The sequence below is a fragment of the Vombatus ursinus genome, unplaced genomic scaffold (assembly GCF_900497805.2).
Source record: "Vombatus ursinus unplaced genomic scaffold, bare-nosed wombat genome assembly UNPS02014794.1, whole genome shotgun sequence".
NCBI lineage: Eukaryota > Metazoa > Chordata > Mammalia > Diprotodontia > Vombatidae > Vombatus > Vombatus ursinus.
The window spans coordinates 21,867,438-21,891,653 of NW_020954572.1; the positions used below are offsets into that span (position 1 = coordinate 21,867,438).

Here is a 24,216-nt window from a genome sequence, read left to right on the forward strand (position 1 = left end):
GAGAGAGAGAGAGAGAGAGAGAGAGAGAGAGAGAGAGAGATCACCTTTGTTCCAAAGAAGGAAAAACTGAAGCCAGAGGTGAGGAATCCAGGGTCCTAAAGGAAGACTACTGATGGCAGCAGCTAATAAGGAGGGAGACTCAAATCTAGGTAATGCATACTTACCCCAGGGGCCCACCAGACAGCACCAACCGCTCCAGATCCAGTCCACTCATCAGTACATACACACCCTTATTCAGGTGACCCAGGACATTGGAGACTATTGGGGAAAGTGTCAAGTCAGATGAAAACAGAGGACTATACAGAGCTTCCAATAGACAGTTATCACTGCATCTTGGATGAACTTTCATCAAAGTCCGCATTAGCCCATTCAGTTCCAAATGCATGCAAGTGCTTAATAAGCTGCACCTGACTCACAAGACCCATGATGGAAGAGAGGAGCTTTTTCAAGAGATATTTGCTGGAGGGTATGTTGTACAATTAAGAGGAACTGCCCTTTAAAGTTAACAAAATGCATTGCTCACAACTTTTTCATGTTACTAATACCAGGTATTATTTGCCATTTTACAGATGAGGAAATGGAAGGTCTGAGAGATAACAGTGATTTGCTCAGGGACGTACAACTATTAAGTATGTGAGGTGGAATCTGAACTCAGGTTTCTTGACTCAAAGTCCATTGTTCTTTCCACCACACCAGGGATGGACTAAAAATCTCTTAAATCTGCAAGGCTTAAATTGTTACATCTGCCTCCTTCTTGTGATCCATTGGTCACATCACCCAACAATGGCCTTTAGCAGACCTGTGAGATTAAGTAAATCAGGTCATTCTCTGGGCCCATATGCTCAATTGTAAATTGAAGAGACTGAGGGGCAGCTAGGTGGGGCAGTAAAGAGAGCTCTGGCCTTGGAGTAAGGAGGACTTGAGTTCAAATCCAGCCTCAGACACCTAACACTTACTAGCTGTGTGACCCTGGGCAACTCACTTAACCCTGATCGCCTTACCAAAAAGCAAAAAATTAAAAAATTTTAAAAAATAAAAAAAATAAATAAATCAAAAAGATTAGACTGGGTGATCTTTAAGGTCCGTTCCAGGTCTAAAACCATCACCATACTGGTCACCTTTACCTATATTTAGGGTCATAATAAAAGAACACTTTGTGTTCCCTCTACTGACACCAATCTTCCACACTGATGCTATGCTTCCTACACACCAGTCCCTAGGACTACCTAGGTTAGGGTACTGGGTCTAGAATAGGAAGATCTTAGGGACTTGTGAACTTGGTCGAATCTCCTTCTGGAAAATTCCATAGGATTTCTAGTGTGATAGAAAGAGCACTGGGTCAGGACCCAGAATCCTTGGCTTATGACTGTGGCTCTGACACTTATCAGTTACACGAACAACATTTCACAGCTCTGAGTCTCTATTTCTTTGTAAAATGAAGGGGCTGGACTGTGATCTCTAGTTCTCTTTCAGTCCTATCATAGAATCATCATTCTGAACCACTCCAGGGTCACAGAAAGGGGAAGGCAAGTTTTAGGCCCTAGAAGCCACTCACCTTATGCTCAGTGACACAGGGACTTTGCTGAAAATTTTTCTGGATATTGGGGACAATATGACTGTTCCATTAATATAAATGGCCTTTAGTGTCCTGAGTTTACAGAAATGATACACTTCAGTGAGTTGAGCTTTGAGCTCTTTAAAAAAAAAAATCAGTGGACAAACACTGATCCATCCACATAATTATTGCCTTGGGACAAAAGCAGTATTTTGTGAGGCACATAGTCTGGGTGGGAAATTTAATTCAGAACTTAACAGTAATGTCACCTGGACCATGGGATGATCAGACTGGCACTAGCCCTCCTTAGACTGTCACCTTATCACAGATGCTCTGTTTGATCAGAGAGGAAGAATTCAGATGGTAAATTAGCATCTTCCCACTGGGTCTACACTGACAGTTCTGTTCTGTTTTTCACCCTTGCCAGTGAATAATTCAAGTTGTCAGTTTAGACAAGGATTCCGTGTACTCAGTAGGGAATTATTGGCTCAGTACAGACTCTGTTTTTGTGTCCCATATACTAGTTCTCTGTCAAGATTAACATGAACCAGAGACCTAGCCTATTTCTCTGCATAAGGATTATAATTTATCCCCTCAGACTCTAATGTGTGGGCATGACTGCCCTAAAACTACCTGGTCAGGAGTGACATCTTCCTAATATTACCCATGATTAAGGGCCTAACTACAGATTCTTGATGGACAGTCTAACAGGACTTTTCAAGGAAGAATGGGTTAGAAGAATGGGAGGAACCACGGTGTAATGGGAAAAAAACATGGATTTTAAGTCAGAGGAGCTGGGCCTAAAACCTGGCTCCGATGCTTGTGTGACCTTGGGCAAGTCATTAAACTTCTGGGCCTGTTTTCTTGACAGTAAAATGAGAGGGTTGGACATGGTGATCCACAAGATCCTCTTCCTCTCCTCCTACCATCTCTGGGTGGAATGGCTGGAACCAGGGATCATGCTCAAGGATACTCACCAGGCACCTTGCAGTTTTCAAAGATCAGCTCACAGGTGTTAGAGCCCCTCATTCCCAGCTTGTCTAGTTTCTGGGACGTGCTAAATCCAGGCATGCCCTGTGTGGAGGAATAAGAAATGCTCCTAGGCTGGATCCTTAGAAAGGATCAAAGATCCTCACAAGAAGGCAGAGAGCAAATACAGAGACCAATTAGATCCAATTAATACCACATTAAATGAGAAATGGTGATTCTGTACTCTGGTAATGCAGAAACTGCTGAGCCTCATGCTTGGGGATCTCATTCTAGCATATAGCTCCCTGTGAATTCCACTCAAGTCCTCCAAATTCCTAATGGAGGAGAAGATGGGGAAAAAAGAGAGGCTGGTCTTTGGCCAGCAACACAAAACATTTTAATTGAGCTTTTCACCTTACGTGGGACTGGATGAGGGGTTATATACAAGTAAAACTCCAGACACAGTCCCTGCCGTCTTGGAGCTTAACACACATTGATACAGATGGAGATAAATGGACAAAAAGACAAGAGAATGCTATATAGTATAGTAACATTGGGTTTTAGGTGAAGAAACTTTGGGAATTACATTTTTTTGATAGGAGGGTCAAGGGAGAATGAACTGTTTCTTTCCATTAATTAAGAAAAGGCTTCAAAGAAAGGATAGCATTTCAAATGCTGCTTGAGAGGAGACAGTTTTGTGTAGCAAGTGGGAATTCTAAGTGTGGGGTGTAGTGCTGGACAAAGTTTAAAGACAGGTGTAAAGTGATCAGAAGCAAATTTATTTGAGATAGGTAGAGAGGTTAGTCCAGAGGCACAGGAAGAGACATAGGAAATGAGGTAGCTAAATTTAAAGAATCTTAGACTTGACCTATAATGTAATATGATGCCAGAAGGTATTAAGAAGGAGGAGGCTATCAGGGTCAGAGTTGGCAAAGAATAGTATTTTGGCAGTAAAATCAGTCTCTTGACTTTAGTGCCATGAGGAAACACATCCCCACTCTGGGATGCATACTTGCCCCTGCTCACCTTCTCCACAATGAAGGCTGTGATGCCTCGAGAAACTGGCACAGCAGACATATCTGTCTTGGCATAGATAATGAGGACATCAGCATCTGGTCCGTTGGTGATCCAAAACTTTGTGCCATTCAGGATGTAGTAATCCCCTAAGGAGATGTAGTTCTGGCTAGTCAGCCCAGATCCCTTGTTTCCATCTTAACCCATCAGAGAATGTAGATCCTTTTAAAAGTAGGACATTCCCTGGTCCAAGGAACATAACTAGAACATTTATGTGGAGCCCAAATGCTACTCTTTTAATATGCCACTTTCTCCCCACCATCCACCCTGGCCCAAAGTCTTCCCTTGATCCTGTCATGGTTGCCAGTTGCCCAGGGTTGAAGCTAAGAGCCATCATACCTTTCTTTTCAGCTTTCAGCTTCATGGACACAACATCAGAACCAGCATTGTGCTCACTCATGGCCAAGGCTCCAATGTGTTCCCCATTGATGAGCTATGAGAGACATCACAAAACCATCATGAGGAAATGTGGGGCTCTTCCAGCAGCTACCCATTGTACCAAAGTCCTGACGCTTTCTTTGTGGCTTCTTTGGATTTCACCCCTGAACATCTTCCTTTTGGATCTGAGCACTGGTGAGGGCCGAGGAAAAGAAAGGTTTGTTTCTCAAGAACTAGAGAGAGCCTCTGCCTTGTCCCTAAAGGTCTGATGAATCATGCCAATATGTCTGTTTCCATAAGACCTCACATATCGACACTATCAACAGATCTGCTCTGGAATGTGGAGTTTTATTCCAACCATATCAAGTCCAGGACAGAATGGTTATTAAACTGTCATTGGACCAAATCATCAGGGGAGGTTGCTGAATGATAGGTTATTCCCAAGGGCCACATCAGTACACCCTACCCTGCTGCACACACTCCTGCCACACATCTTTACCTTGGGGAGGTATTTCTCCTTTTGGGCTTCATTTCCATTTCGTACAAGCTGATTGACACAGAGATTGGAGTGGGCTCCATAACTGAGTCCCACAGATGCAGAGGCTCGGGATATCTCCTCCATTACTACCACGTGGTCCAGAAAGCCCAGGCCTGAGCCACCATATTGAGCTGGGGGGAGGGGAGGACAGGAGGAGGAGGAGGAGGAGGAAGAAGAGACAGCAAAGATAAAATAATGGCAGCCATAAAAATACAACTGCTTTGAATTCTTTAGGAGAAAAACACTGTGACTGATACATTTTCAGACACGGTCAATGTGTTAATTTGTTTTGCTTGACTGTACTTATTTGGAGCACTGGAAGGTTCTTTTAATGGTGGGAAGCCACTGGAAGTGACTACGACATAAATAAAGAAAAGAGCATTAAAAACATTAAATCCCAGAAAGAAAATTTGTATGCTATATAGGTATGAGACTTCTGTGTAACCACAAGCCCTTGGCTTTTGGGTTCTCTGGCAGCCTGTCATTGAGACCATTCTTAAAAAGTCTTTTCTACCTGCTGGGATCTGGCAAAGCCTCCAATAACCCAGGATCATCTACATGTCATACTGAAGCATTAGATTAGATGCCGGTGGAAGGGAGGGAGAAAAGCATCACCTGGTAATAATGCCTCAATATTTAACCCATTAGTGATTCTAGTGATGAGTATTTCAAGTCAGGTGAAATTAGAGTTTAGTTAGCACAATAGGGTTTTCAAATAACTTACTTTTAAACTCAACCAGCCAGCCCAGAGAAGAAATGAGAAAATGTACCTCCCTTTCTTAAAGAGGTAGAGGACTCTATGCTTTCAGATTTGACTAAAGGGTTGGCCAGTTTTGTTTAACTGGCTTTCCCCCCCACCCCCATTTCTTTTCAGTCTTTGTTAGAAGAGATGACTCAACGGATAGGAGAGTGAGGAGGTATATAACCAAAAATTAAAGTGCTATAAAAACAAAAGCAATATATAAAAATCTAAAATAGACTTAGCCAACCCCCACCAAAAAAGTGAAACATGATTGCCTAAATTCAAGGATCTTTCATATTGTGACTTAAGGAAAATATTTGTTTCTGTTAGTAATGACCTTATTGTGAATATATAGTGAAGCTTAATTTATTATATGAGTTTAGTTTCATAGTAGTTAAAACAATGTCCATTATACTTGTTTACTTATTCTTGGAATAACATTTAAAAATTTTTTAAAAGAGAGAAATAAAGATATTCTGTTTTAGTGTACACTAAGAAAACCTCAGCCATTTAAACCTACCTGTCTCCTCCAACCCTAGAGAAAAGTGGCCTTTTCTCAATGGGAAAGCCAAGACAGGGTGGGTGGTACAGTTGGCTAATTTGTTATGTCTTTTTTTTTTCTTCATCTTTAAAGGCATTTATTTTGAGAACTTAAAATCTGCACATGTACAAAAAACATTTGAGCTTTTGAGAAAAAGCTAACACACTGTTTCACTGTTTTGATCCTACCTATTAATATTCTACCTTAAGTAAAGAGTTTAAAAAAAATAATTCCAGTCTGTCTGTAGTTAGTGAGTTAAAATATTCCTGTAACGTCGAGATATTAAACTGCAAAAGAAATACTGAAAATCCATTCACAAAAAAAAAACAACCTAAAACTAAGTTATCTTTCTTGGTTCATATACAGTAACTGAAAAAAAATTCATTTGAAAAAGTGTCTTTAAAAAGAAAAAATTTCTCACTTACAATTATCCATTTAAAAATGGAAATGCATTTAAAATAATAACAAAGTAAATTAATCTTACCAAAATGCACCCTAGCAAAGAAGAGTTTCACGGTGTGCAATGTCACACTAATGCTATTTGGCTACAGCGTTCCATTTTCAAAGGAAGAAATTTAATCTGGTTGGCATTTTCAACATTTCAGTTCTGCTATATAAGTCTTGTCTCTTCAAGCCAAGGTATCCTAACCTGCAGTTTTGTTTTAGTATGCGAGGCCCACTGGCCTATTTCCTTTAGGATTACAAAAGTAGGAACTTCCAATTTGTGTCCAGCATGGTCTGTTCTTTTTTAAAAATCTATTTTCTCACCTGGAAAGACTTACATGAATTTATGCTAAGTGAAATGAACAGAACCAGGAGAACATTGTACATAATAACAGCAACACTGTGCGATGATCAACTTGGCTCTTCTCAGAAATGCAATGGCTGGAGACAATTCCAAAAGACTTGTAATGGAAAATGCTATCCAGAGAAAGAACTACGGAGTCTGAATGTAGATCACAGCATGCTATTTCAACTTTTTTTTTGTTTCTTCTTTCCTGTAGTTTTTTCCTTTTGTTCTGATCCTTCTTTCACAACATGATTAACGTGGAAATACGTTTAACATGATTGTACATGTATAGCCTATATCAGATTGCCTGCTGTCTTAGGGAGAGGGGAGGGAGAAAAATTTGGGACTCAAAATCTTACAAAAATGAATGTTAAAAACTATCTTTACGTGTAATTGAAAAAAAAATACTATTAAGTGCAAAAAAAAATAAAAACAACAACAAAAATCTATTTTCTCTCCCTTTGTCTTCCCTCCCCATTGGAAAAAACAAAAACAAAAACAAAATCATTGTAACAAATATGCATAGTCAAGCAAAAGAAATTCCCACATTGGCCATGTCCAAAAAATTTAATGCAGATTTAATCAATTCTGTCAGGAGGTGGGTACATGTTCTCTGGAACAGTTGTTGGTCATTGCATTGATCAGAGTTCTAAAGTCTTTCAAAGTTCTTTCTCTTTAGAATGTTGTTATTGTATAAATTATTCTTCTGGTTCTGCTTACTTTGCTCTGTATCAGTTCATACAAGTCTAACCAAGTTCCTCAGAAACTATCCCCTTCATCATTTTTTATAGTACAATAGTATTCTATCACATTCCTCAACTGATGGGTACTCTTAGTAAAAAGAGTTGCTATAACTATTTGTGTACATATGGGTCCCTCTTCTTTCTTTGACTTTTTTGGGGTATAGGCCCAATAGTGATATCACAGGGTCAAAAAGTGTTTACAGTTAAACAACTTTTTGAGTATAGTTCTAAATTGCCTTCCAGAATGGCAAGACCAATTTACACTTCCATGAACTGTGAATTAATGTACCTGTTTTCCCACAGTCCCTTCAACACTTACAATTTTCAATCTAGTCTACAGGATGGTTCTGGACTATACCTGAAAACTTATCAAACTGGTTCTGTTCGTCTTTCCTTTCCTATCAAGGTGATGCCTAGAAGGCAATTACAAATAGTATCTCAGGCCATATCTATCACTTCAGAAAAAAGAGGAAGAAATACCAGGTTGTCAGCCAATTCAAATAATAATTAAGTTTGGAGGTATGGAATTTAGACAAGAAAGGGGTTTTTGCGATGTTGGTACGAGAGATGCTGGTAAGGGGTCAAAGGTAGATAGGCTCTAAGTGACAGGTTTTCTTGGCACAGACTTATAAACCTAGAGGATCGGAAACTGGGCTGGTGACACAGATGACATATTTTTGGTAGGAAGAGTCTGAGATGAAAAGATAAAAAAAATGAGTAGAGCTATGTACAAAAAGCAGAGTAGTTCTTGGGGAAGGCCATGTTAGGGTCTTTCAGGGAGTAAAACTGTCATGCCATTTGAACTGAAAATAAACCAAAACAAGGCTGGTGCACTGTGGTAGCTAGGAAATTTGCCAAGCTATTTTAGGCAAGAGGGCTCAAAGTCAGCTATCTTTTCAAGGATCCCCCAACTCTACAGGTGTATTTTTATTAAGTTCTAACTCACATTAAAAATCAAACACTTTTTGACACAACATATTCTCTATGGTGACTGGTGGAAAACTAGCACTCTTATTTAGAAGTCAATGGCTTTTTTTTTCCATTCCTTTAGTTAAGTTTAGATCATTAGGAGAACTCCTTGTTGTGACAAAGCATATTTGCCATGGAAGGGAGATAAGAGTATGTTCATTCAACATTTTTAAATCACCTACCAGGACAAAAGCACTGCTCCAGCCACTGGGCAAGAGCATTTCAAGAAGAATGTCAAAGGACAGCAGCACACCAAAGCCTGCTTCTGCCTATGCCCTAATTCTTGGGCTTGCCCAGGACTGAGAATTTACCTTTGGCTCACCACTCCAGTTAAATGCACCTCTCATTCTTTGGGCACATAGAGAACTAAGCAAAAGGAATGCCTTCTGCACCCAAGGCCAAAGAGCATTAAGATATAGGGGCTTCACAAATCCTCAGGTAAATAGCAAGACAAAGCAGATTTTTGTACTGGGGTGGTGACATTCCTGGTCTCAAAGTCTTGGATTAGGCTATTCCAGGCAGAGGTGGGAAGTGGGAACTCTCCTATCTTTCAGAAAGAGTAACTGGGCTTCATACCTACCACACTCAAGTCAACCTCCTCCCTACCGCCCCCCCACGCCATGTTCCTTCCCTGACCAGGCTCAAAGTTTTTGGGATAGATGTCATTACAATCTCCTCCTTCTTCATTCCCTCTCCTCCTTCTCCAATTTGACCTAGGAGCTCTCCACAAAGAACCCTGGCTGATAATTAAACCACATGCTGTTCCCACACATTTCCCTCTCTCTATGTCTCTGCCATGCTATTCCCTCTGTCAGGAATGTCAACCCTCCTCCATCTCTGCTCTACCAGACTCAACTCAGAAGTTACATCCTTTAGAAGGCTCTGCCTGATCAGCCCAGACAGAAATAATAATAGGATACTGGATGACAGTCTTAGAAAGGATTGTAGAGACTATCCAGTCCCACACTTCATTTTACAGACGAGGAAACTGAGGCCTGGAGAGGTTAAGTGACTTCGAAGGCACGTTGTTGTTCTCCCAAGACACTTACAGTAACTTGCAGGTCTTTCCTCTCCTCATTAATTATAATCTCCTTAAAGAAAGGTAAAGTCATTCATCTCTGTTCTACTTCCCCACAGTGCTTTTGACATAGTGGAAACTTGTTTGTTAAATGAATAAAACTGAGCTCCCACCACACTCAAGCTCTTTGTGAGAGATGAGGCTCAGTAAAGGAACAAGCATAGGCCAACAGTACAGGCCTATGGATTTCTCATATCCTCTCCCTGCCTGGCGCGATATACCTTTCCAATCAACCATCCAGGTTGTCTTGGGCTGGAAATTTGTTTTACTCTGTCTTTTCGTGGGCTCTGCTGCTTTAGAATTTGTTTAGAGTCATTTTTACAGGTATTTTGAGGTGTCTGGGGGAGAGTTTAAGCAAGTCACTGCTATTACTCCACCACCCTGGCTCCGCCCTCTGATTTCTCATGTCAGTAATAGCAAAAGACAACCTTCCTGCTGCCAAGTGGATCTCAAGGCCAAATGGCAAAATTATACACTGGATCTGACATACTCAAGCAAAAAAGCTGTTGGTTGGACTGTCGTCAAATGAAGAAGCAATGCTAGGATACTAAAGCAGCCACCAGATCTCATCCTTCTCTGGCCATTGAGAATCAAGTCCCCTGGGCAGAAATCTAACACAAGGTCTTTTAGTCTTTGGAGGGGTGGGAGCAATGGGGGGATGGAGAAGATTGATTTTGCTAAGTTAGCTGGGTTTCATTTCTAGATTCAGTCCCCACAGAGGTTCCCAAAATGGGTGACACTGCAATGATCCAGTGAACAGCGGTAGCCTCGGGTATAACTGGGAGGCACTGAATAAAAATAAAGGAGCTATGGAAGCATAGGGAAAGAGAAGAAAATTTTGAAAAACTGTTCGTACGTGCTTCATCCATTGTGTCACAGAGTTAAAATCATAGCGATTACATTATTTTCCAAATAAACACACAAAATGAAAGTTAAAACCAATCAGTAGTCAACTCTGCCAACAGGTCCTTGTTAAGAAGCAAGTGTTGGCAGAGGACTTTGTTATGAATTGTTGGGAAGCAGGAATATGTTCCAGTAATAACTTGTTTACAGTACGATACTACATGATTACATGATGTAATATTGCATCATCAAAATTTCAATACAGGAAAACCCCCACAAATTTACAATGAAATATTAAATTTAAGATGTACCATTTAAAAAATATTTTATATTTTTTTGAAATAAATTTTTTAAAAAATCATTAAAAGGTTAAAGAAAATAGATTTCTGGGGGCACTGAGTAATTTTTTTTTTAAAAGACGGCGGTAGGTCAAATAAGTTTGGGAATCTCTGAGTCCCCATATCCTCATCAGAGCCTGAATTCAGTACTATCCATTCATTGCCTGGACTCTGATTAAGTCTAGCCCGAGATGAAGATGAGGGGGAGGACGAGGGAGGACAGATCTTATGTACCCCTGGCTACTTCAAGCTCTCAGAAGTCAAAACTACTCCCAAGTCCAGACACAAGAATGAAGGAAGGTACTGGGAGGCCACCATAGGAGGTTGGGAGTTAATCAACAGACCAGCTGGTGATCATATTGACCCTTTAGCTGAAGAGGATGGAGGAAGATCCTAGGCAAAAAGAGAAGAAAATTCCCTGAGCAGGGGCAGGCAAGAAGTTGAGGACACAGGACAGAGCTGGGGAAGATGAAGAGAAAAATCTCTTGTATTATCAATAAACACTGCTCTTCCCACTCCTTCTGGGAATACTGGGCATAAAGACAGTAGGAAAATCTGTTTCCTTCAGGGGCCAGACTCACCAGGGGCTGTGATGCCCAACACTCCAAGGTTCCCCAGTTGCTTCCAGAATTCCTACAAATAGAAAAGGAACTGCAAAACCAAGCGACCGGTATCTGACATATAAAGCAATTGCACAGAACCCAAACACTCAATTCCAGGCCACTTAGAGAAAGGACCTATTATTACTGGGTAGGTTTTAGCAAAGTGGCCAATACAAACAAATTAATCTTCATAAGCAGTTATGTGGGTTCCTAACCATCCCAACTCCTGGAGCACAGCACACTTTGCTTCTTCCTCCCAGGTCTTCCTCTGAGAGGATGTGAGGATATCTTCTTGATGCCGGTAATACAAAACTCTGGACTTACCCGAAGGTCCTTGAACTCGTTGGTCTGATCAATTTCATGGGCCTTTGGAGCTAAATGTTGCTGAAGAAATTTGAACATGGTCTGTCGAAGCTGGGAAACAAGAAGGGAGGGGAGAACAAGATGAGTAAGCATTGCTGAAGAGACCACTCACTGTAGGGTACAAATTCTTTCCACATTCTCCTCATCTGGAGGCTAGTGACCCCACTAAGGCATACTGAAAGAACCAACCTCAGCTTGAAGAGGGACATCAAAACAGATGCTGAGTTGTGGACCTAGAAATGAAATGTCATTCCATAGGAGAACAGAATCTCTAAATTGGCCCCAGAACTGTCAAGAGGATCAGAGAATCAGACAGAGATTAGAAACAGAAAGGGATCTTAAAGGTGATCAAGTCCAATCCCCTTATTTACATTTAAGGAAAGAGAAGTGAAGTTATCTGCCCAAGACCATAAAGGTAATAATAAGTGAAGAGCCCCTCTCACTTCTCTCCCTAGTTTGCCATAATAGCCAACTCAGATGGCCTACTTACTGGGTGTGATCTAGAGTTGGTCTGGAGTCCCAGATACCCTCTGCCCAAAGGTCACACACAGTCAGAGTGGTAACACTCATAGACAGGACCATACATCCAGAGCCAGAAGGGACCTTAGGCCAGAATAGAGTCCAACCCTCTCATTTTAAAGATGAGGAAACGCAGGTTGAGAGGTTAAATGTCTTATTTGCCCGGGGTTATGACACTAGTAAATGATTGAGGCTAGATTTGAACTGGTCCCCTGATTTCAAGGCAGCACTTTTGGAAAGGAAAGCTGTTTGAGATGATTCTGGTGCAGTTGGGACTACAGAATGAAAAACAGATTAAACCCTCTTGTTCAGTTGTGTCTGCTTCTCAGTGACCCCATTTGGAGTTTTCTTGGCAAAAATACTGGAGTGGCTTGCCATTTTCTTCTCCAGCTCATTCTACAGATGAGGAAACTGAAGCAAACAGCGTTAAGTGACTTGCCCAAGGTCACACAGTAAGTAAGTGTCTGAGCCCACATTTGATCTCAGGACCTGACTCCAGACCCCACTCTATCCACTGTGCCACCAAACTGTCCATTAAACCCTGAAGTCCCTCTAAATTCTCAATCTCGGTCAAATTCATAGTCAACCATTACTGAAATTCTGCTCACAGCTGGGGACTCTGGGGCCTTGGAAGGTATCAGAAAAGAGGGAGCTTTGGGCAATAGAACCAGGCTCTACATAAAGGAAAGCCATAAGAAACACTGTCAGTCCATAATGACCGGAGAGCACCACAGCCAAATCCCCAAGGGAACATCCATATGTCCTCGGAATGCCCTCGTATGACGTCCTTTTCCTACAAGAATGTCTATTAATATTAACGTTACAACACTGGCCGGACTGGAAGTTTCCCGGGCAAAGCCCCGGTGGCCCCTTAAAGTCCCCAGGCACCGCCGGGGGCCGCTTACAGCGTGCTTGGGGGTCACCTGCGTCCGGGGTCCCGGACGTCCAGCTCGGGAATCACCCGAGCCCGGGGGCCCGAGGCTCTGCTGGGGTCGCTCCCTGGGAGGCCCCGACGCACGAGGCGCTCCACTCATTGCTCGGACCCAGACCCTAAGAGGGGGAGGCCAGGGCTCGTCCGTCTACCTTGGGCCGCCTGGCACTTGCAAAGCTGAGGGAGTCTGAGCTCCTGTGGGCGGCGGAGGGTGGAGAAGGGAGACTGTGGGGGGGGTGCGGGGGAACACTTTTGCTACCTGTTTTTGCTCTTCGTTCAGTCCGTTTATCGTGTCATCCACAGGCATCGTAGAATAGCCCCGCCGCGTGGCGAAGGGCGCGGGCGGCCGCACTCTCCACCAAGGCAGGCGGGCACAACCCAGCCAAGCTGCAAGCGCCATCACTGCTCCCAAACCCGACTTTTGCCTTTCGGCCTGGGCCACTCCGAGCAACTCCACCAATCCACGAGCGTCTCTGCTTCTGTCCAATCAGCGAGGGGGTGGAGTACCCAGCAGCCTATCAGCGTCCAGGTGCTCCGAATGACAGCCTCCCCTACAAGAGCTGTCTTAAAGCCAATCAGCGGCCTGTCTTGAGGGGTTAGGGCCTCCCCCCCCACCCACCCCCGCCAAGGCACGAAGTGCCCACAGTGGGCGGTGGCCTAATCTCGCATCTTCACCTCTACCAGGATTAGTCTTCTTAAAGCTAAAGCTAATCGGCCCTCAAAGAAAATAAAAACAATTCTTCAGCAACATCCCCAGGAAAAACTGGCCCCTCTAGACCTCACAGTTTAGGCATGGTGGGTGGGGAGTGGGGGTGTGTCACCTTCTCATGCCCCATTCTTTTTACAACAGGTAAAATGAGAACACAATGGATACTGAAGCCAAGAAAGTAACAAAATGGCAACCTAAAATGGGATTGGAAGCGCAAGAGAGCAGAGATGGGCTCTCATTTAGCTTTTTAAATTACTATTATCTGTATTAATAACAACAATAGTTAGCATTTAGATAGCACCTACTATTTGCCAGGCACTGTATTAAGTACTTTACAAATATTACCTAAATTTATCTTCCCAACAATCTTTGGAGGTAGGTGTTACGGTTTTCTTCATTTTACAGGTGAGGAAATTGAGGAAGACTGAGGTTGAGTAACTTGTCCAGGTCATACAGCTAGTAAGTGTTTGAGGCCAGATTTGAAATCAGGTCTTCCTGACTCCAGCCCCAGCACTCTATCCATCATATCACCAAAGAATTGTAGTAGTAGTGCCGGACAAAAATTAAACAAGTGCCTAATATGCATGTATTGCTAGTTTCATGGGCAGAAGATAAACGTCACCTGCTTTCATGAGAAGCTACTGTTAGGACAGTAGAAGTGAGATGGCTGCCCAGAGATGGGGGGCCAAAAAGATTGCAACACATTGCTAATGGGTTCGATTAGTTTTTTTTGTTTTTTTTAAAGACTAAAAGCCCCCTTTCAGTCATTTAGGGGATCAGAGCACCCTGGCTTAAATCATTGCTTCCCTCTCCCCTCAGAACACTGACAATTAGCCAAGAGACTTCCAAGAATATTGATGTTTAAGGTATTGATTAGGCAGAAGGGCGACAGAAATGAGTAAGAGATAGTCCATAGGCTGAGAGGAGCATTAGCACTTGTGGCTGCAGGAGAGCAAGGGAGCTGGTCACAGTTCCAGTATCAACAGTGTTAGCTGCAGGGAAGCAGGGACCCTTCCTGGGTAAAGATGAGAGTGCAAACCAGGACAGCAGTGACTACACCTCTCCTTGGATCACACTACCTTGGAAGAACTGAAAACTTGCAAACTTCCTTCTTTCCTCCCCTGAGCTCAAACTCTTCTGAAAACAGCAGAATGAAAAAGCCTGAAACTTAGCACAGTGTCTTTCCATCCCCAGATGAGCAGAGCCAAATTTTAAGTTCAAAGACAAGAAATAAGTTGGAAAAATGAATATACAACAACAACAAAAAATTTACCATAAAAAGCTACTATGGTGGCAGAGAAGACCAAACTCAGAAGAAGACAACAATGTGAAAATAGCTACAAAGCCTCAAAAAATACTAATTGGACCCAAACCTAAAAAGAATTCCTGGAAATGTTAAAGAAAGAGATTAGATTGATAGAGGAAAAATTGGGAAAAGAAATAAGAGTGATGCAAGAAAATTATGAAAAGAGAATTAAAAACTTGGCAAAAGAGGTACAAAAGAAATACTGAAGAAAACACCTTAAAAAACAAAATTGGCCAAATGACAAAAGAGGCACAGAAATTCACTGAAGAAAAGAACTCCTTAAAAAGCAGAATTGGCTATAAAGAAAAAGAGGTACAAAACTCACTGAAGAAAATAGTGCCTTAAAAATTAGAATTGGGCAAGTGGAAGCTAATGACCCCATGAGACATCAAGAAACAATAAATCAAAGTCAAAAGAATGAAAATATAGGAAAAAATATGAAATATCTCATTGGAAAAACAACCAACCTGGAAAATAGATTGAGGACAGAGAGATAATTTAAGAATTATTAGACTACCTGAATGCTATGATCAAAAAAAGAGCCTAGACATCGCATTTCAAAAAATTAAGGAAAACTTCCCTGATGTCTTAGATCCAGAGAGTAAAACAGAAATTGAAAGACTCTACCAATTACCTCCTGAAAAAAATCCCAAAATGAAAACTCCCAGGAATATTATAGCCAAATTCCAGAGCTCCCAGGTCAAAGAGAAACTATCGCAAGCAGCCAGAAAAAAACAATTCAAATATCATGGAACCACAGTCAGGATCACATAAGATTTAGCAGCTTCCACGTTAAAGCAGTGGAGGACTTGGAATATGATATTCCAAAAGGCAAAGGGGCTAGGATTACAACCAAGAATAATCTACGTAACAAAATGATATATCATCTGGAGGCAGTGAGGTGGCGACATTTACTAGCTGTCATTTAACCTGGGCAAGTCATTTAATCCCAATTGCCTAAAGAAAAAAAATGATATATTATCCTCTGGGAGAAAAAAATAGATATTTAATGAAACAGAGGACTTTCCAGCATTCCTGATGAAAAGACTGAATAGAAAATTTGACATTCGAACTTCTGTTGACTCAAGAGAAACATAAAAAGGTAAAAATGAAAGAATAATCATAAGATACTCAATAAAGCTAAACTGTTTATATTTCTCTATGGGAAGATGATATACGTAACTCCTAAGAACTTAGGGCAGTTAGAAAGAGTCTACATGGACAGAGGGCACAAGTATGAGTTGATTATGTTGGCATGATCTCAAATAAAATGAAGGGGTAAGAAAGAAGATGAACTGGGAAAAGGGGGAAAGGAGAGGCAGAATGGGGAAAACTTTTTCCCATAAATGAGGATTGTAAAGAAGAGCTTTTACAGAGGAGTTGAAAATGCTTGAACCTTGCTCTCATTGGAGTGAATTCAAAGAAGAAAGGAAAGACATACACACACACACACTCACACACACACATACACACACACACACACACACACACACACACTCAGGTGGGTACAGAAATTTATCTTACCCAATAGAGAAATAAAAGGGGAAAGGGATAGAGTCATGCTGGTGGGGAAGATGATAAAAGGGAGGGCAGATTAAGGGAGGTGGTAGTCAGAAGCAAAACAGCCTTTTGAGGAGGGACAGAGTAAAAAGAGAGAGAGAATAAACAGAAGAAAATAGGATGGAGAGAAATATACAGTCTGTTTACAACAGCCATGCTTAAACAGAAAGATACACACAGAGTTAAAATAAAGGACCGGAGCAGTATCTCTGTTTTACTTTACTTCAGCTGAAGTAAAAAAAGACAGGGGTAACAATAATGATCTCAGACAAAGCAAAAGGAAAACCAGACCTAATTAAAAGAGATAATCGGAGAAACTACATTTTGCTAAAATGTACCATAGAAAATAGAATAATATCAAAAAATTTTGCAGCAAATTTCTCTGATAAAGACTTCATTTCTCAAATACATAGGGAATGGAGTCAAATTTATAAAAAATAACAGCCATTTCCCAATTGCTAAATGGTCAAAGGATATGTTGCTGTTCAGTTATTTTAGCATCATTCTGAGAAAGGGTCCATAGGCTTCATCAGACTGCCAAAGGGGTCTATGACCCAAAAAAAGTTAAGAACTATGCTAAAGTTATATAAAAGTGGTACAATGGAAAGAGTACCAAACTTGGAGTCATATGACCCAAGTTCAAATCCTCATTCTGTTACTTATTATCCTCATACAAATCCTGCCTTTGAGCATTTGCTGCTTGCTACCTATGTGAGCCTAGTCAAGGTTATAACTTAAGCTCTCTGGGCCTCACTTTTCTCATCTGTAAAATAAAAGGGCTTGGACTTGATGACTTTTGACATCCCTTACAGCTTAGGGATCCATTCCAACTCTATATCTAGCATCTTGTACTGTTGCTATTAATCCCTATTAATTGCATTTCTTGGTTGCCAAAGTCCTTCACAGATTTTGGCATAAAGTTCAATTTCTTAAGGTTGGGAAAGGGTAGAAAATTAAGGAGGTAAAAAGTCAGATAGAAAGATAATCCAGAATCCATATTCATGCCAGTTATCTCATTAAATTATTAGCAACAAAGAACAAAGATAATCATACTATTGAAATAATATCTTGAGTGTGTATATATGTATATATACATACGTGCGTGTGTTGTTGTTTAGTTGTTTTCAATTGTGTACAACTCTTTGTGACTGTATTTGGGGTTTTCTTGGCAAAGATACTGGAGTGGTTTGCTATTTCTCTCTCTAGTGCATTTTACAGATGAGGCACCGGGTTACTTTCCCAGGGTCTCATGGCTAGTAAGTGTCTGAGGCCGGATTTGAACTAAAAAAAATGAGTCTTCCTGACTTCAGGCCCAGCACTCTATTCACTGCAGGACCCAGCTGCATCAAAGGATATGAACTGACAATTTTCAGAAGAAATCAAAGGTATTTATAGTCATGTGAAAAAATGCTCTAAATTACTATTGATTAGAGAAGTACAGATTAAAACAACTCTGAAATACCACCTCATACTGTTGTGGTCTGAGAGGTTGAGACCCCTCAAAGACTGGTGTACAGGACAGGGTCATCTGGAATGAAATGAGAAAGTACAGCGAGTATACCGGACAGGGAGGGAGATGACAGAAGTATGGATCTTTGGAGTCTGGCAGGAGGAAGAGTCCTTGGGCTGGCCAAGGACAAAACTCTTTGGGCTGGGCAAGGCACCCCTCTCCTTCTGTCTTGATGAGAGAATGCTCTGCAACAAGGGAAAGCTTTCTCACAAGACAGAAACTTACTAAGAAATTGGGAGGCTTCCAGAGACATGATCTGAGGGCTGGGGCCTGAGCAGCCCAGCACTCTCTCACCCAGCTTTGTGGAGCTGCACCAGGGAGAGAGATAAGAGTCATGCTGAGGCCCACACATGAGTAATTGCTAGGCACAGCGTCCTTGGACTGAGGAGTGATTGTCAGAGGCAGTATTTCTGAGACTAGAGAGAAACTGGGGTCCAAGTACAAGCACAAGCACCCAAACACAAGCACCAAGCACCCCATCAATACCTATCAAAAATGACAAATGCTGAAGGATCGGAAAAATAGGTACACTAATAAATTGTTGGTGGAGTTGTGAACTCATCCAACCATTCCAGAGAACTGTGCCCAAAGGGCTATAAAATTGAGCATACCCCCTGACCCAGCAATACCACCACTAGGTCTATACCCCAAAGAGATCAAAAAAAAAAGGAAAAAGACCTACATGTACAAAAATAATTATAGTAGCTCTTTTTTTGTGGTGGCAAAGAATTGAAAATTGAGGGGATATTCATCAGTTGGGGAATGGCTGACCAAGACGCAGCATATTAACTACAATGGAGTATTATTGTGCTATAAGAAATGACAAGTGAGGTGGTTTCAGGAAAAAAACAGAACAAAACATGGCAAGACAATGAGAAGAGGGGCCACTAGGTGGCGCAGTGGATAGAGCACTGACCCTGGAGTCAGGAGGACCTGAGTTCAAATGCAACCTCAGACACATAACACTCACTAGCTGTGTGACCCTAGGCAAATCACTTAACCTCAATTACCTCACCAAAAAAAAAAAAAAAAAAAAGACAGAAGGATCGGGAGATCGTTATGCACAGTAATAGCAATGCTGTAATAATGATCAACTGTGAAAGACTTGGCCACTCTGATCAATATAATGATCCAAGACAATCACAAAAGATTCATGACGAAAAAATGCTATCCACCTCCAGAGAGAGAAAACTGATGAACTCTGAGGGCAAATTTAAGAGTACTTTTCTTGCTTTTTTTTTTAAATGATATCCCTAATATGGAAATGTGCTCTGCTTGATTTCATATGTATAAATTAATTGGTATCATTTAGCTTGCCTTCTCAGTGGGTGGGGGAAACATGGGAGGGAGGAGAGAGTTTGGAACTCAAAATTTAAAAAGAAAGGAACTGTTAACAGGATTTTTACTGAGCCAATCTCTAACCTGAGAATGCCCAGAGCCACACAAAGCAGGCCTAGAAATCGAAGCACCAGCATTCAAGTAGTTTACTAATCAGTTTCTGAGTAAGGAATGTTCTCCTAGCTGAAGTAAAAGTACAGGCCATATAACTAAATCATATCTGGGGAAGAAGGGGGAAAGGAAAGGTGGATTATAAACAATTGTTTAGTGGTTTCCCACTGGGTTTCCCATGAGAAACCCATAAGTCCCACAATACAACAATTCCAGAGTCAAGTCTCTGGGGGTTGTGACCACCACCCTCCAAGCACAGAACCAGAGCTCTGTGAAGGGAACAGGCTCCACAATCTTTGATTCACCCCGCCCAAGGCCCAGACTTTGAGCATTGCCAGTCTGATCACTCCAAGCCAGAGAGCCACCCCCTGAGAAAACCAAACCATTGGCATACCCATTGCACACATCACATCTATCAATATGAAAATTATAAATTCCTTTCTCAGAATGTTAAAACAAATAATAATTTTTTTAAAAAAGAATATTTAAGGGGCAGCTAGGTGGCACAGTACATAGAGCACTGGCCCTGGATTCAGGAGGACCTGAGTTCAAATCCAGCCTCAGATACATAACACTTACTAGCTGTGTGACCCTAGGCAAGTCATCCCATTGCCTAGCCAAAAAAAAATATATTTAAAAAAAATAACAACCACAAAGGAGGGGTTGGACTGGGTTGGCCTCTGGAGTGCCTCTAAATCTAAGATATTGTTGTCAAGATATTAGAAGACACTGTTTTTCAGAGCTAATGCCCAGCAAGCAAGCTGTGCGCTGAGGTTGGCGTAACGACAATCCTTTGCACTCACCCTCTGGCAAAACCACATGATTATTGCATTGCTTTGATGAGCACCAGGTGTTGTCTGAGCTTGGCCAAACACCAGATTAGTTACCTATGTTCCAGTAATGAAACCTTCCTATGAATCAAACTTTTCTCACTGTTGCTGTTACCCCTCATTGTCAGGGCTACAGCTCATTGTACAACCATTAGTATGAGCACTGAGATCTTCCCACACTGCCTTGGGTACTCCCACTAGGGGCAAGGCCCTGGCACATGTGTCTAATTTCCCTCCTTGCTTGCAAATTATTTCCCTCACTTTGAAATTAAACTTCTGTTTGATTCCTGAGTCTCCTATCCCTAGCCTGCTCTGTGTGGTTCTGGCCATCCAGAAGTTAGAGATCAGTTCTATCCAGTTGACATTGGAGAGATTAACAAAGGCTATGTGCTGTGAATTTAGGTGACCAATCTTCTCTTTCCCAACATTTGAAAGTAACCTGAGGGCGCAAACAAATGGAGGCTGAAGGGTTGTGTAAATAAAGAGAGACACTCAGTCTTGAAACACTAGGCTCTTTGGCATATTTATTATATATGGCAACTCTTCTCTTAGAATTTAATTGTGCATACCTACTGCTTTCTGTCTCCTTCCGTTTTCCTTTTCATGGTACCTTGCACCTGAAAATATCTTAAGGCATGAACTGCTGCCCAGAGCTGGGACTGTTTGAATTGAGCAACTGCCCCTATTTCTTGACTTGCAACTTGAGTGACTCAAAAGTAGAAAACTAGGGCTTAGTCAAAGAACCCCAACCCTGTGATCCAACAAAAGGGCCTCTTCTTTCTAACTGGCTACCTTGGTTAGGACTAAGAGAAATCTGAGCCTTGTGGCCCCACACCTGGCATTCCACATACTAATAAGAAATCTAGAGACAAACTTCTGGGAGCCAAGATGGCTGAGTAAGCAGTAATTTACTCTCACTCTCCTTTACTGACCTCTAAAAACCTAGAAAATATCACTCCAGGAAAAATCCTGGAACAGTGGAGCTAGCAGAAAAATGGGGAGGAGCATTATTATTACTATTATCATCATTATTATTATTATTATTAGCCTAGGAGACTTGGGGGATCAGCAGGGAAAGGTCCCTCTTGTTTTGGTGGAAGGGGAGTGCAGTCCAGGACCAGAGGCATCTGGCAAGCCAGAGATCCTGAGCCCCAGGGTGGTGCAACAGGCAACAGCCAACATGAGGACTCTGCTGTGTGCCCTGGCACAGCCAGGGAAACCAGCAGACTCTAGACGGGAGAACCATCATGTGCACTGGCTCCAGCAGCTGAATCTCCCTGGGCTTCAGTCCAGCCATGGCAGACAGACCTCCCCCAGCAGCTGACTTCCACTCCGAAGTGCAGCTTCAGGTGGGCAGGCATCCTCCAGCAGTCAACCCCCCCTCCACATGCTTCACTGCAGCCCTGGAAGAACAGGTGTCCTCCATTGGACGGACCTCTATATGCTTCAGCACAGCCTAGTGGCCAGACCCCTCCCCCTTTCCTGCACTTTAGTGTAGCCCTGGGGAAATGCAGAAAAACCCCATGTGGCCTCAGCACACACAAGACACAACCAGTAGGACCCCAGCTTAGCACCAGGTAAGCCGTCAGACTCCTTCAGCCTCCATCTATCAGTACCTAAGGCCCCAGCACACAAAGCCAGCGACCAGGCCCTTGGTCCCCTGCACAAGAAGCTTGGCACAGTGCCCCATGCTCCAGCAGGAGAGCTCAACTTTAAAAGACAGGAATTCGGCAAACATCATGAGGAAAAAGCAGAAATGGACACTGACCATAGATTCTTTCTATAGGGACAGGGGAGATCAAAACAGAAATTCAGAAATTGTCGATATACCTATATCTGAAACCTCAAAGGGAAATATGAACTGGTCTCAAGCCCAAAAAGCCTTCTTGGAAGAGCTCACGAAGGATTTTTAAAGTCAAATAAGAGAGGTATGCAAGAGAGGGTCAACAGCTTGGAAAAAAGACAAAAACTGACTGTAGAAAACAATTTGTTAAAAAATACAATTGGGAACAAATGCTTAGAATGGGATGAACTCCCCCATAAAATGGAAGCAGACAGCAGAGTGGATTAAAAACCATAATAACATAATATGTTGTTTATAACCAGAAGAAGACAACAAGGTCAAAGCTCCTACATCCAAAGCCTCCAAGAAAAATGTGAATTGGTCCCAGGCCATGGAAGAGCTCAAAAAGGATTTTGAGAAGCAAGTAAGAGAAGTAGAGGAAAAACTGGGAAGAGAAATGAGAGTGATGCAAGAAAATCATGAAAAAATAGTAAAAAAAATACAATTGGCACTACTTGGTCACTCCTAGATCCCTCCCACACTCCTTCTGTATATAAGGTCCATCTAGCCTCTATTACAATGCTCAGATTCTTAAAATCTGGCCCACTTGCATTAGCGGTACAAATGTTTAGATTCCTTAAGAGTCTGGCCAATATGGTGGATCTCTAATAAACCTTATCTTTGGCTGAAAAAAATACAATTGGCCAAACAGGAAAAAAAAAGTCCACTGAAGAAAACAACTCCTTAAAAAGCAGAATTGGCCGAATGGAAAAGGAGACACAAAAACTCACTGAAGAGAAGGACTCCTTAAAAAGTATATAATTGGCCAAATGGAAAAGGAGGTATAAAAGCTAAGTGAAGAAAATGACTCATTAAAAATTAGAGTTGGGCAAGTGGAAGCTAATGATATCAAGAATCAGTCAAACAAAATCAAAAGAATGAAAAAATAAGGGGCAGCTAGGTGGCAGAGCGTATAGAGCTCCAGCCTTGGAGTCAGGAGGACCTGAGTTCAAATCCAGCCTCAGACACTTGACACCTACTAGCTGTGTGACCCTGGGCAAGTCACTTAACCCTGATTGCCTCACCAAAAGACAAAAAAAAAAAAAAATGAAAAAATAAAAGAAAGTGTAAAATACCTCACTGGAAAAACAACTGACCTGGGAAACAGATACAGGAGAGAGAATTTAAGAAGTATTGGTCTACCTGAAAGCCATGATCAAAAAAAGAGCCTATACAGCATCTTTCAAGAAATTATCAAGGAAAACTGCCCTGAGGTCCTAGAACCACAGGGTAAAATAGTCATTGAAAGAATCCACCACTCATCTCCTGAAAGAGATCCCAAAATGAAAACGCCAAGGAATATTGTAGCTAATTTCCAGAATTATCAGATCAAGAAGAAAATATTGCAAGCAGCCAGAAGGAAACAATTTAAGCATCGTGGAACCACAGTCAGGATTATGCAGGACCTTGTAGCTTCTACATTAAAAGATTGGAGTTGGGCAAGTGGAAGCTGGAAGATGTTAATCACCTGTCTGTACACCTTCTGTTTACCCATTTCAAGTTCAGAAATTTGGCTGGGAGTAGAAAGGAAGTAGCATAAGGGAGAGTTCATGCCATAAGATATGCTTAAATCCCAACTAGGAAAAGCTCACTAAAAAAACCGTGGCTAAAATTGGGTTATGACAACATGGGACTCTGCATCTCTTTCCTGTTAGTCCACTCTACATACTGTTTTTTTAACATTTCAAATTTCCAGTCCCAATCTGAAAATGATCCTTCTTGTTCTTGTTAACTTGTTTCAGTTTCTGATTCTGCTCTCAGAGCTGTATTGCTTACTTAGTAACTACAGCAAGGTAGTCCAAGGGTCCAGCTTTCCTTGTTGGATCTTAAAACTATCCCCCAATAGATGATTCACTTACCTGGCTGCTTGGCTAACATAGGCTTATAAGGCAGGAACACCCCTCAGTACAAACCTGGATTATCCCAACCCTAATTTCTAACCCTAATTGCGCTCTTCTCAATAATGCAAGGATCTAAGACAACTCCAAAAGATGCGTGATAGAAAAGGCTATCCATATCCAGAAAAAGAACTATGG

At 41.7% G+C, this 24,216-nt stretch overlaps 2 protein-coding genes across 3 annotated transcripts in view; both read right to left on the reverse strand.

The window, feature by feature from the left end:
• IVD (isovaleryl-CoA dehydrogenase) overlaps positions 1-13,464 on the reverse strand; it is a 17,675-nt gene extending 4,211 nt beyond the window's left edge. The window contains exons 1-8 of one of the 2 annotated variants that reach the window (XM_027870026.1): positions 13,233-13,462; positions 11,485-11,574; positions 11,140-11,191; positions 4,476-4,645; positions 3,938-4,031; positions 3,551-3,687; positions 2,533-2,629; positions 165-258 (exon numbers count right to left, since the gene is read on the reverse strand). In XM_027870026.1, coding sequence (XP_027725827.1) covers positions 165-258; positions 2,533-2,629; positions 3,551-3,687; positions 3,938-4,031; positions 4,476-4,645; positions 11,140-11,191; positions 11,485-11,574; positions 13,233-13,373 — 875 coding nt within the window. In that variant the 5' untranslated portion in view covers positions 13,374-13,462. Of the gene's footprint in view, positions 1-164; positions 259-2,532; positions 2,630-3,550; positions 3,688-3,937; positions 4,032-4,475; positions 4,646-11,139; positions 11,192-11,484; positions 11,575-13,232 lie in introns of both variants that reach the window. The other variant, XM_027870027.1, reaches the window with a different exon arrangement.
• Positions 13,465-23,675: 10,211 nt separating this feature from the next.
• KNSTRN (kinetochore localized astrin (SPAG5) binding protein) overlaps positions 23,676-24,216 on the reverse strand; it is a 7,504-nt gene continuing 6,963 nt past the window's right edge. Inside the window, exon 10 of the transcript XR_003569819.1 lies at positions 23,676-24,093. The gene's annotated coding sequence lies outside the window, so the exon portion shown is untranslated. The remainder of the gene's footprint in view (positions 24,094-24,216) is intronic.